Source organism: Geospiza fortis, unplaced genomic scaffold (assembly GCF_000277835.1).
Source record: "Geospiza fortis unplaced genomic scaffold, GeoFor_1.0 scaffold396, whole genome shotgun sequence".
In the NCBI taxonomy this organism is placed as follows: domain Eukaryota; kingdom Metazoa; phylum Chordata; class Aves; order Passeriformes; family Thraupidae; genus Geospiza; species Geospiza fortis.
Genome location: NW_005054345.1, coordinates 4,249,192 through 4,263,666, shown reverse-complemented (window position 1 = coordinate 4,263,666; position 14,475 = coordinate 4,249,192). Strand labels below are relative to the sequence as shown.

The following is a 14,475-nucleotide window of genomic DNA, read 5'->3' as shown; positions in this document are numbered from 1 at the left end:
TCTTGCTTGCCCAGATTAGCGATTCCAGTTTTATATTAACACTGATAGACTTACAGGAGTTGGAAAATACCCATTGGAATCAGGCCGGCAGATTTAGTTGCAATGCAATTCATCATGCCTAGACAGAAGTAGCTCAGTCATTCCTCAGGAGACAACCAGGACCTCAAATTTAAGGGGGACAAACATGTTACTTTTGTTGACTACACTGCAAACAGTTTCTTAAGAACAGGAAGGAAATGCACTACTGAGGCAAAAAATATTCAGGATATTCAGCGTCCCATCAGTCTGACAGTGATGCCACTTCCATTATCAGAATCCTCTCCTCTAAATACCGATTAGTTTTATGATTTCTAAACTGAAATAGTTTATTCTAATGTACCCAGGAACTTTGTTTTCTTCCATCCCCGTTTCTGCTCAAGGCACATTTTAACAACCAGCAAGCTTTCAGGATAAACGCTTACCAACAAAAGCACTTCCCAAGTCTAACTGCAACATGAATATTGAAACTATAAGGACACAACTTCACAAGTAATTTGCCTAGTTGAATCAGTTTTATTTCTGCATATGCCAGAAACCTGTCCAAGTGAAGGTTTCATTCATATGGCTACACACAAGCAACTCACCACATAAGTACTTACTTTTTACACAACAAAATACTGATTTCTCCCTCTTGATTACTCACACTGCCAGCATACAGTAAAGATTATCAAGCCCTCAAAGGATCATACAGATCCAGAGACTACTACATAATTAACAATAACTTGTAGTAATGCAATTTAAGAGTCTTTTTAATGGGCATAGATGGCAGAATGTATAGCCCATCTTTCTTTGTCATCCTAGAAAAGGGGCCCCATGCGGAGCTGCTGGTTGCTGAGTGATGCTTTGTAGTCTGTACCAGACAGTTGCACAGTACCAGCTGCATTGGCAGGTAGCCGAAGTGCAAAGAGATAGCTGCCAAGCTATGCTATACAAAGGCAGCAGTGCCAGAGAGAAAGGGACCTTTGCATGAAGTCACCTTTGACCCTGAAGCCAGCATGGATCCCATATTCATCAATTCCAGACAATTGCATCTTTCATTCCACCACAAACTATGATTAGAAAGGGCCCGTTTGTGATAGTGATTGTTAGTTTACAGTTCCCAGAGATTGGATTATTTAATCTTTAGTTCTGTTGGCAGCAATATTTTCCCTAACCTTTTGTAGTGGTGTGCCAGTGATAATCTAACATATGTATATAGGGAGATATACACACACACACACAGAGGCACCTCCCTTCCCCATCAAAACTGGGTGAAAAGAGAGAGATGCACAGAAAAACCAAAGCACACAAAATTCACATTGTTTGGCAATCACTGTGCTAATGTACATTTTGAGAATTCAGCCTGGAAAGTGCAGAGCACTGTGAGTGCAGCAGCATCTCAACTTCTGCCCACAGACATGACTTTCCTGCAGTTTTTTTCTGCTCTATGGGAAAGCTTTTGCTTTAGAATATTTGGATTATCAAAGGCATTATTTTTGCATTCAACTTGCAAAATTCATTGCAGAATAATTTTAATTTTTTTTTCTATAAGTATTGACCCTTGCAGCACATGCAAAAATAAGTAGTTAAACATTTTAAATGGACTAGTGAGAAAATCACCAATGACAAACAAAGCTCAGGGGAGTGGGGGGAGACAGAGCATGGAATAAAAGCAGCAGGAAAGTGTCTAAGCCTGGTTCCTGCCTCTGCTCTCCCATGTGTCCAGCTTTGATAATGTGAGTCTTATTGAAATCTGTGGCAGAGCTCACAAGGTGTGTGTGCCTGTCAGCACTTGAATCTCAGTAAATGGGTCTTCAGCAGTGAACTGCCCCCGTATCCTGCCCAAACTTCACCCAGCGTTTCCTCAAGCAGTAAAACAAGTCACACAATCAACAAGTAGGCAAAGAACATGAGGTGCCTGAGAATATAACTCTGAACAACAACTTTCCGTAGTGTTTAGCAGAAAAAAGGGTAAAAATGCTGCCACAGCCAAGTGAAGAACTAATGTTTGCAATTGGAAATAGAGAGAAAATGGAAGGGGAAAAAAAAGTGAGTCTATAAAATTTTCATGAAAATCTTTTTTGATCTGCTCCTTTGGTCTGATCTTAGAGGTGCTGGCCAAAGGGGAAAAAAATCCCTCTACCTGAAGGCTGGCCGTATTGTGCTGCACCTGACTTCTGGCTCACATGCGAGACCGTCTGTTCTTTATTTTCACTCTGTATGAAGCTAATGGAATTTGCAGTTGATTAACCTCAAATCTGGAGTAATGATCCAGCCTGGGACTGCAGCTGGCAATGCTGGGGCTATTTGTACTTCTTAAGTGAGTAAGACAGCAACAAGTGTAGTGGCACAAAGGTAAAAATCCTGGGTAGATGGGTGAGTGTCAGGGGCACCATAAAATGAGGTGGGAATGTGACTTGAGGGTGCAGAACCTGTTCCCCCTCCCCACGAAGAGGTTGGAACACCAACTCTTAGAAAAATTAATCACAAGATAATACAATATGAAGTATATGGCTACGATTTTTCAATTATATTCTACAGAGGACACTCAGACCGCAAGATTTACCCTTCTTGCATAAGGAATCCACGCATTAGAAAAAGGTCATCTGTTAAGGAACAGTTTCTTTAGAAAAATTAGGAGCAGAGGGTCCTAAAAATTCTCTACTACTTCTGTTTGTGTGAAAGAAAGCAAAGTCTTTGTTATATTGGCACCTCAAAATAAAATTCAGAGGCTTACACAGTATTGTGTCTATTTATTTGTGCTAATTAATGATTCTGTCTGAAATATGAAAAATCGCAGCTGAATCACTGCAGATAAACACCACCAGGAGAGAATTCAACCTTTTTGTTACTTAATAAATGAATTTCTGTTTTCTCCTTCACAATTGTTCAAAGCTTCAATGAACAGAGTTACACAAATGTACACCAAACCTCAGAACTAATTTAGTTTAGCAAGTGCTTCACACATCTTCGTTTACTGAACAATGTTACTTTCAAATCACGACAACATTCTTCCTTCCTCGCCTCATGACTAATACAGTGTTATTCAAGCCACTCCTCTTCAGACACTTCAGATCTTTACAAATCATTTCCCCAGCTTTACCACCTGATTTCTAATTAAAATTAAACGGAGAGAGTTCCTTCCACTGATGCAAATCCTGCAACCCCAGGCCAGTAGCAGGCATTACACATTTTTTCTTCCACGGCATCATTTGGAAGAGGAAGTTCTACAAAGAGGTAGGTAAAGCGAGCTGAGATGAGCTGTGCTTGGTCCTGAGCTCTTACGCTGCTCATTGGATAAATGTCTTAATGTGATGTAGTGAAAACAATTTTTCACTCTGAGGAAGATCATTCTTCTCATCCTATACAAGTCTTGTCAAATTAATGACTACTAGTGGACTTTCCTAACACTGCATTACTGTCTGTATTTTATTTATATATCGTGCATGTAAATATACATGTGCACACGCACACACACACGCACTGTGTGTACTATATGTCAACAACTAATCAAAAATTGTTTGCCCACAAGCATATGTGAAAAATTCATCTAAATAATTGTACATTTAATTTTTAATGAAATCCCAGTAATCCTCCCAATTTACCAAACTCCTACTTAATATGAAACAGTGGCATGCATGGAGATGCCTGAGTCTTACACAGTGTGAGCATTCGTACCACTTCAGGCATCCTCAGTCAAGATTTATTAAAATATTATCTTGATTTGGAGATCACTGCTTTTACTTGTGTGCAGAGTGAAGAAGCATATGCTATATGAGTAACCCATAGTGTTTGGCTTAAAGGCAAAATAAAAGTCAGCAATAAATAAACAGTAAAAAACAGACTGCTGGGAGATGGAAAGACTCACAGTCTTTCCTGTCTTTAGTTCCCTAATTCTGCAAACCTTTATATTCACACATAACTTTTATTTTAAAAAAGGCAAGTACTTCAATTATAGCATCTACAGATATTTTTTAAAACCTATTAATTACCATCTAACACCCTTTCTGAGGTGAGTTTTTTTATTCTATTCCATACAAGGGAATGAGGAGACATAAAGGAATTGAAGTGATTGTTTTGGCAGACCTGTACAGAAACCAAGGGAAACACATTGCACATCTGCCTGTGAGAACACACATTTAAAGCAGGCACCTGCATTTTTCAGGTGCAAACACCTTCTGCATACAAACAATTCCACATCAAGCTCATGCACACCTGTCCCAGAGAGTGCACCCAGAAAACTTGTTAGAACAAAGGAATCTGCAGCCATGAGCATGTGTATGGGAGTGCAGGTGTTTGGGTATTTCAGTCCAGAGTACATGAACAGATGTTTGCATCATATTGAAATTTTCACAATACTCAAAACTCTGCAGCTCTGCTGTTCCAGCCTTATCAGTCTGTATTTCTCATATTCCAGAAGGCCTTGTCTCACACCGCTTTTCAGGGTACAGCTTCCATGTGTTTTGGCTCTAGCCCCTTATCCTGTTGCAAGGTAAAATAAAAGTCCCCAGCCCATCTATCTATCTGTTTTTAGGCAGACAATAACTCACTTTCTGACTAGATAAAACATTTTTTTCATTAGGGCTTTGTGCTCTTCCCTGTCCCTCTGCATTTCACTATTGCAATGATCTGGGGGTTTATGAAGTATCAGTTCCATGATCAAGGAGTAGGTTCAAAAACTGGGGCAAGTAAGAGAAAGGTGGACTGCACCACTCAGAGATGAGGACAGCTGGTTCCAGGAGGGAGGTTAAGGTGCTGTGAAATCACACTTTGTCAAGCTGCAAGTGGGAGACACCAGGATGCAGGGCTGTGGGACATGCCCAGTGGAGCATTAGGCTTTTCTGAACCCCTGTGCCACAGGGGCACACTGTCAGCCTGATCTTCACATTTTCCCTCCCTTGTTTTCCTTTTCTCAGTTACCACCAGACAGACTTTACAGCAAAGTTCCCTAAAACATTCCCTAAAATTCTGGAACAGAGCAGATGCAATCAGAAGTGCTCACACTGCTGGTCATGGGGGACACCTCATGGACCTGCCACAGAGCCTTAGAGCCTTGCTCTATTCAGCCTCTGCTGCTGTCCTGTGGCTCTTTGGCTTCCTGCTGTGGAGTTGCCTCAGTGCAGAATACTTTGGGCAAATGAGGAACTGCTCTGCTATTCAAATCCTGCATCTGCATCCAAAGAGAGGAAAATAAACCACAAAGTTTTCTGTGCAGTGGTCCAGTTACTGGACCTGAGCAGTTGGTAGTCCATATGTTACTGAATGGGATTTTAATTAATGGAAAAGAAACAACTTCAAGGAGTGATTGGAGTAGGAAAAAAACCCCCATCCTGTGGTTCACTTTCTCCGCTCAGGTGTGATCCCTTCCTAATGCTAGGGAACATCCTCAGATCACAGCCTGCCCTCCCTTCAGTCTCCTTTACAGAGCTGGTACTGAGCACTCACTCTTTGGTCCATCCTCTTCCTTCTATTCTTTACACCTTCAGCTCTTGACACAAATTTATGTTAGAAATTACCAAAGGTCACTGCTTGCCAAGAGCAAGGCCCTCACCAAGGGTTTCCCACCATTATAAGCCTCTGTCCTCTTCCTACATGCCCTCATACTTCCCTGGAAGGTATTTCTCCCATTTATCTGTGGAATACTTAGAAAACTTCACTAAGAACAAAAAGAATGGGTGCCCATAGAAAAATAACAAGTTTCAACAACTCTATGTGTCTCCATAATGAAAAAGTTACATCCTAAAATCAGGTGAGACAGTTATAATTTGTACAAGAAGTTACTATTTTCTTTAAAATTGTTTGAGCATGATTCATTGATTTTTTGACAAGAGGGAAGGCCTTGTGTGTATCAAGTAGTGCCTTATGCTAATTTCATTCCATGCACATGGCAGATAGAGAGTTGATTTCCTTCAGAAACCAAGGTAAAAGGAGAGGAAGCAACAAGTCCTAATTTGTCTAAACTGTAAGACCTCATTAGCAGCAGATCATGGGTAAAGTTGAATTTTACTTGTGTTTGCTTATAATCCTTGAAAACTTGTCCCCCATTTGTGCTCTTGTAAAACCCTAGTGATTCACCTTTCAGTCACTGCCTTAAATAATCCATTTAACCCATTCTTCTTAACTTACCCTCTTTCAAATAAAATCACAAAAGAAAATTTCTAGTAAAAGACCATGGCAAAGAGAAGTGCACATGCAAGTTGTCTCTATTTGTTCCTAAAAGTAAATATAAATATTGACTGAATGATCAAATCAGGCAGATTTTTTTCTTTTCTTATTGAACACAAAAGGTTAACTTGGGTCGCTTTGGAATACTCTTTATATTCCCTTGACATAAACCAATAAGACAGGCTCTACTTTCCATTTTCTTTACCAGTATATTTCCATGCGGAATCAGGTTCATACTAATTGAATTCTGGATTAAAAAAAAATTATGGAAAAACTCCCCTTTAATTTACTCACAGACTTTCAGTTATGGAAATATCCTGTCAGTGACCATGTACACCCTGTGCCTTTTGAGTTAGTCGTGTTTAAAGCAGAAAGGCCTATTTGAGAGCACTGTTTGTGCTCTTAATTTCCACACTGCTCCTATTGACAACCTCAATCCGTGTGTGTGACTCCAATTGGGTTGTGAAATTAATATGGCTGTTTGCGTACATCAAGGGCAACCTGCACTCCTTTGAAAGCAAGGGCATTGCAATTATGGGTAGTAAGAGCCTACAAGCTTATAGTGCCATCTGTACTATCCAACACTTCCACCCATCCCTACTTGTATTGCTAACTTTGTGTTTCACAGCCTCTGAAAAAAAAAAACAAACCACCAAAGAACAACAGATACGCTTATACAGGCAAAATATTTTGAATCTCACTCCACTAGTCAACACATCTATTTAATCTGTTCTAATGATTTTTATCTTACTGAGAATTACTCTTCATTAATCTCCTCTATGGAAAATAGATCCAGAGATCTCCATTGCGGTGAATGTAAGGGCAAAAACCTTTGTGTAAAAGAGCTACTGCAGGTTTGTGCAGCCCCTGATCCTCACTCAGACTAGCTTCTCCTGCTCCAAGATCAGTTGAATTTCTTGGGAGTATGGCAGGACCTCTGCTGTTTGTGGGTGAATAGAGTATGAGTGTATTTCATGTGCAAAGTGTGTGTTTGAACACATACGATGAATTCGAGCACCCGAAATGAGCTCTGTAATTATTACCTGCAGCACTTGTGAAAGAGGTTCCTAGTGACACTCATGGAAATAACAAATATATTATCAGTCCAAACCATGCTGTTATGTACCGGAATATTTATCTTCAAATGTCAATGAAGAAACAACTCTATTCATCCTAAAATAATCTTTAAATATTAATCAGTGTGAGTGACCACACCTGACGGAGAGGGATGCTTCAAGCAGCACAGTGCGATTCTTTTCGCTCTGGGATTAAAGCATGGGAACCTTTTAATAAACCAAAAATGTTATCTTTTTCTCTAATATGTAGTTAAGGAAAGCAAATATCTGTTTCCTTATTTTTAAGAAGTTTCAGATCATTTGTAGGGAAGCTACAGGGACCTTTGCAGCAAAAAGTTTCGGAACATTCTTATTTTTTTGTCTCCATTTCTACTATAGTGAGGGATTTGCCAAAAGTATAAAGGCCAGACTGTCAGAAACCATCACAAGCATCCCAGTACATTTAAAGATCCAGTGCTGGTGTTTAAACTGGAGTACATGATTACGTTCAAATCGAGATGTTAGATCTTTCAGGTAGTCGCTATTTTCTCTGGTTTTAAACACAGTTTTGACACCTTCTGATCTCAGTTCAGCATGTAAAATTAAATTATGGTGAGCGGTAGCACAGAGACCCCTCAGGTACAGTTCAGACTGAGCTGGGAAGTTCTCCTGTTCATCCTTCACCACACAGACACACCAGATCGTGCTGATACTGGCTTTCCCAACTATCACAATGATTTCACAACCAGGGGCATGATGAGCTCTGGAAATCAGACATGGGGATGGAACAAAGCTGTGCCCTTCCTCCTGGTGACACAGATACCTACACAACATCCTCCTCCCGGCCAACGCCGAGCGAGGACGTCACATCTCCAGCTCCTGGCTCGGTGGGCAGCACTAGACAAAGTTTTTTTGGATAAACAAGTTTTTTTCTCCAGCCTTTCCTCAGATCGTCCCACAGCTACACTGTCGTGTCACAACAGATGTGGAAGTTTCTGAGGGGAAGGGGGTTGAACAAGGGTTAACATGGCGCATTCTCCTCTTACCAAAATGATGTCATTTCCCTCCCCCTCCCCGAAAGTATCTGTTGCTTGGTTGTTTACATACTGAATTAAAAATCTATATTATAGACCTGCAGGACTTAAAATTGAATGAATTCTCATACCTGAAGACATCTGTACAAATTTAATTTAAACTTCCAGTGCTTCACTGTTATTAAAAAGTATTTGGTTTTACCTGCAAATTGTCCATTTTCCCCATTTTCTGTACTTTCTCCTCAAAAATAAAGACTAAGAAAACGGAAGTACTGATACGCTGTAGAAATTGTCCCAATGAGTTTATAATCCAGTGTGAGTTACACAGTACTGATAAGTAAAGGAAGTTCAACCAGACAGTTTAATCCTCCAATTTCCTGTCTTCTAATCAGCCACTGACTCCTCTGGCTTTAAATTAGAAACATTCATGGCAATATTCAGGACAGGTGAAGGAAAAAAGAGTAGCAAACAACTAAGACAAATACTTGTAAGCAAGAGGAGGCCACTTATAGAAAATGAATACAATATAAAGTATGTATAATGACGCACTGAAGTGTTTAAGCTAGACAGAGAATTTAGCAACTCTGATAGAGAAGGAATAATTTTATTAAAAATATTTATACAGCAGCTGAGCAGTGTATGAACATACAAGAGTTACTGTATAAAACAAAGGAAATCCATGCTGCAATGTTACAATGTTCACACTTTGTTATTTTTATAGGGGCAGGAGCAGGATAATTATTGCTACATGTAAGCCTTTTGATATACCATAAATCATAAGTAAGAAGCACAAAGCAGCAAAGCCACGGACGGTTCAACAGCATGTGGGGATTACCATGATAAACTTGGACTGAAAGTGCGTATAGATATGCTCAGTGATTTAAACAAAAAATACTTTTTTGAGTATTTTGGCAGTGCCAATTAACTTTCCATATGATGGAATTGAATATTTATTAGATGCACCATTATTTTTATTTTCATTTGCAATGATATTTATAGTGAGGATTCTATTAATTCTTAATTGATGGAAACGCTAGCAACATTTTGACATTTTCATATTTTTTAAAATTGCATTAATTACTTGAGTAATTCCAGCTATTCCTCTGAATAAACAGAGGTGTGGGAGAAAAGTAGTCACCAAAAGCTTCAGTGAAAAAATGATGTTAAAAACCTTTAAAGTAACTAAATTACCATTTTAAGCCTAGGCTGACTATTTTTAATAAATTCTGGTTTCACTCATGGCTTCAACAGAAAATAAAGACATTCACACTGAACTGTGGATCGAGAGCGGGATAGTAAAATTAGAAAATAATTATTTTGGAAATGACTGGAAGATCTGCTTTAACTGTCGCATTCAATAACAGCAGTTTGCTCATACATGGAGTCATTTGAAATGGCTTCTTATTTATTAATGAGGCTTTTTTTTCCCTTCAGATGTTTCACAAAGAGCGCAGTTTGGGGGTTTGAAACTGTTTGGATGGAGATAACTCAAATTATGGGTCCAGGTTGGAACTCAGTTGCTCAGGTGAGCAAACCTGGAGTTGCTCCACTCCTCCCAGCGCAGCCACTTCAGGCTGGTAGCAACGTAAACCTTGGGCAGAATTTGGCCCAGTTTGGGGTCTTTAGTTTTGTTTTCCCATGGAGGATTTTCCCTCCAGTATATACCTTTGCTGCACATCTATTTCAATAACCCCATGCAAAGGAATTTTGCAGACAATCCCTTATTAAACATATTATGGTCACATCATACTGGCTTGCTAGAGCAAATAATTAAAAAAAATAATCAGCTTGAAATAAATGTTTATAAAAGTAGCACAGCTGCGCATATTTGTTACAAATGCAAAACAGAGTACTGAAACTTTTCTATGACTAACCCTTTAGTGTCTCTTTGACAGCAGCAAATTTCAATTCAAAGTGCCAATGAAAACAAAATAATGATCATTTTTCCAACAAATTCACCTTGTATCTTCAGGGTCCTATATCGGTTAAATTATTTACTATTTTATATATAGATTAAAAATAAATATAGCTCCTTCTTACACAAATTTACAGCATTTGGGGGAAATTTTATGCTAAAATGTCACATTACAATATCGACAGAATAATAACTGTTTCTGCATTTACTTGATTAAAACATAAAAAAAGTAGATTAGGTGTAAGAGTGCCTTATAACAGTGGAGACAAATGCAATTATTACTGAAATATACAAATCCTGCAGCTTCTACTGAAATAGTTTGAAACATTTACAACTGTCTACAAGAAAGAGAAATAACATTTTTTCTTTTACTTTGACCTCTTGCTATTTTGGCAAGTAATATAAAATATATTAGCCATTCCATCAGATGGGTGGGGAGAAAAACTAGCTGTGATGAGGAAAAACGAATTAAAGGAGCATTAATAAAGATTATCTATGAAAGAAAATAAGGTCAAAATTAGAACTCTGCATTTTAAAGCCACCTTTCAAAATTGCAAGCTGCTTTGCCCAATGCTAAAATCCATTCATTTTACTAATCATGCAATCAACCAATCTCCATTATCTCCAGAGCTGGCTATAAACATGCTATAGACTGGGGTGAAAGAGGGAGAGTGTGAGGTTGAGAGGCAGAGAGAGGGAAAGAAAGAAAGCAAGAAAGAAAGAAAGAGAGAGAGATTACTACACCCAGCCTTTTATAAAGCCGTTTCTTTCATTATAACAGGTCTTTTCATCCCAGTGACACAGAACCTTTAAATTTGGGCATAATGCTCCAGTACAGTACAGAGCTATAGCTTCAAATGGATTTAGAACCTGCTCCAGAAAAAAACCAAACTCCCTTGCCTGACACACAAATTGTTTACGATTCATTAAAAAGCAAAATTGCATATCCCAGTGCTGGCAGCTGAGTCCATATGGGTGCAAGGGGTATTCACTCATCTCTTTGTATGCTGGCAATACCAAACCGAAGTTTAGCACTGTGCAGCTGAGATTTTGTGCAGCCAGACGATGCATGAGGTAATTTTCAAAGCTTTATTTGTCTTTAAAACATTAAAATCTGCTCTCTAGCTTACTTTTGATGAAAAGAATGTGGCAAATGGGATGAGGTTTGGGGGGGGGTAAAAGAAATCTATTTTTGTTGTGTGTTTTAGATTCATTATGTATGAAAAACTGCTTATTACTCCATCAATAATTGAAACTTTGTACGAAAATTATTTGCAATTAACACATGTATTGTAAAGATCTTGAATTATTCACTTCAGCTAAAAATAACATCTCTTATCTACCACAACTTCTACAAAAAAAGGCTATTTAAGTGATTTTTTTTTTCTACTAGAAAATAAATGGTGTGACGTTCAAGTTTAAGGAGAACTTTCTGCGATGTTTAATCTAAACAACAGCATGTGTGGTTATAAAACTGTTTATTTTCAGGCAAGTGCATTACTAAATGTTTTCAGGATTTTTACATATTATATTTACAGCACTAAAACATCTGTGAAATAGATGTGACTGAAATGAAACTTCCTTGGACACTTTCTCTAGAGTGCTAATAACTGCCTAGTAACATTTGAGGATACTTATTAAATAATAAACACGGACATACCTCATCATAAAAGCAGCCGATAGACAATAAAAGGAGTGGTAATAAAATATACAAATGGCTTGGAATAAGGCAAAATCACAGCATGATATAAATCTTGTGGCTAAAACAGGTACTTGAAAAACTTTGTTTTGAAAACGATAACTAAAAATCAACAGCCTTATTTACAGGGGTTTAACAAGCTAAAAAAAGTCACATGAATAATCAACAGTTTATGTGCATGCAAATACCCCTTCCCCCTCCAACTTCTCCTGGCAGAAAGTCTAATTGGAAAATCAGTACTATAAGTAAAGTGGTTAGCCTTCCCTATTCCCATTAACCAAACACTGCATGTTACATTTCACTGGCAACCGCTGGCAAACCTCTAATAGATGCTTAAAAAATTAAGAGTTTAGACAAAAAAAAAACCAAAACGGAAAACCCCGAGCCCAAACACCTTTAAATACAAGCCACATGATATACACAATGGCTACCACCAAGCTGCAGAATAAAAACCTTCCGGATCTCACTTTTAAAAGTCTTTCAAGTCCTCTGAGGTCTTAAACTTTCCAAATGATACCAAAATTGGTCCGGGGCCGCGAGGGGGAGGGAAAGCCCCCGACTTGTTTCAGCGTATCATACAATGAAAGTGATCATGCCTTGTTTTGTAATTCCACTCGCCAGTCCTTTTTTAACTGATATCTATGTGAAATGAGCTGAGGTTCACGGTCCAGTTAGGAGCGGATAATACATTCATTGTCCTGGCAGCAAACTTTTCCTCTCACTGGAAGAATTCACGCTTGCCACAAGAATAATAATTACAGAAAACTAAAAATGCGCTGCTAACGAATTAATCCCTAACGGACAACACGCTAACGAGGGCAGTAATGATTTGAGGACTCTCTTCCTCGCAACAGGACTTGCATCTTCTGCTACAATGGGCTATTGTGCATCCTCCTAACTCACTATACCTCTTATAGATTCAAGATGTCAAAGGTTGTCTGGCCCGGCTGACCATGACATGCTAGTTAACTCGTTCTACGGAGCACGTTGGGACTTTATTGAAACTTTAATTATGCCCAAAAGCAGCTAGAGCCAGACTATGTGGGATCTGTAACACATGGCTCCAGGTCAGCACAGCCCGGGAACCTGTTCTAAGGCAAACAAGCGGAGGGAAAAGTTAGACTGGGGTCTCGGATGAACGGCAGCACCTCGCAAACCGCGCTCCTCTCACACGTGATGATTTTACACCACGCCACGACCGCACCGTTCCAGGCTTTTACAGGGATCGACTCGCTTTGTAACGGACTGAACTTTCCACCTTCCCTTTTTACAAAATACTGCATGGTGAAAAATGCACGCGCACACAGACGCTGGAAAGCAGCAGATAAAATAAAACAAACTGAGCGTTAGGCAGCCGACTGAGACAAGTTACTCTGCACAACAAGGCTTTTTCAAACTACTTCTTTGCATACTTTTTTTTTTTTTTCCCTTAAGGAGAATTGAAAAAGCTTCCCTCTGGAAACTGTAGTGCACATTAACAGTCTCCTGTTACACAGGGGAAAGCACACAAGTGGGACAAGTGTGAGGCTGCTCTACTGAAGAGTGTGAAAAAAATCAAATGTTAATTTGATAAATGTGAGGTCTGGGACATTTTGTCAAAGAGGGAGGGAAAGTAGAAAAGGGAGAAAAAAAAAAGCAGCCCTGCTGCCAACTCACCATCCACCAAGTTCTGGCCGAGATGTCGTAGCAGAGCTGCCATTTGATGGAGCCGTCGGAGGTTTTCCCTGCCATTATGCTGTCAGCAAGCTTCATCTGATGCTAACTCACGGGAGATAAGACACCTAATTGAGAAAACATTTGCACTGGCATGTTGGGCAACATGTAGCCCGGTCCATACCATATGGAATCATGGGTAAAAAAAAAAAATCTCCTTGACAATGAACCAATCTCTCACAGACCCAGTGGCAAGGTGAAGTGGAGATGAAAAGTCATCTGCTCCTAGCACTGTCTTCTCCTCTCTCTCTCTCTCTCTCTCTCTCCCTCTCTCCCCCCCTCTCACTCACTCTTTTTTTTTTTTAAATAAGAACCCACTGCTCAACATCAAAGAGAGGCGGTCAAAATTAGGGCTTCATCACTCAGATGATTTTGGTCTGCAAGGTTTTTCTTTCCTCTTTTTTATTTTTTAAGAAGAATAAAGAGATTTAATAGGACAAAGGCAGGTAGTGGACTGTGGAGGGAGATCGCCACAGGCTATTAGCCTAAAATTTCTGCTTGACAGATGGAACTGCTTAGAGACTATCATGCAATGTTTTGGGTGTTTTTTTTTTAAAGACTTTCAGTCTGATTCAGTATCTGTTTATCGCAGCTACTTTTCTCATGTACGTGACTGGGGGGGAAAAGACTAAGCAAAAAAAGAAAAAAGATTGCATCTTTCTTTCTTTCTTTCTTTCATAATTGTGCATATAATAATTTAAGCAGTGAAAGGCAAAACAAAAGTATAAACTGTCCAAGTTAATTTCTCTATCAAGTGATAGACACTTTCTGAAGGAATCAAATGATCTTTCATGGTTTTTTGAGACACTGAAGTTCTGACTATTTATTGCGTCTTGATTTTAGATATTAAATCATATTGTTTAAATGATGACTTTT

General features: G+C 39.0%; 1 protein-coding gene across 9 annotated transcripts in view; it reads right to left on the bottom strand.

Moving 5' to 3' along the window:
- NFIA (nuclear factor I A) overlaps positions 1-13,872 on the bottom strand; it is a 348,500-nt gene extending 334,628 nt beyond the window's left edge. For all 9 annotated transcript variants that reach the window (XM_031058563.1, XM_005422969.2, XM_031058564.1 and 6 more), the window contains exon 1: positions 13,543-13,872. In XM_031058563.1, the coding sequence (XP_030914423.1) occupies positions 13,543-13,638 (96 nt within the window). In that variant the 5' untranslated portion in view covers positions 13,639-13,872. The remainder of the gene's footprint in view (positions 1-13,542) is intronic.
- Between the last annotated feature and the right edge of the window lie 603 nt (positions 13,873-14,475).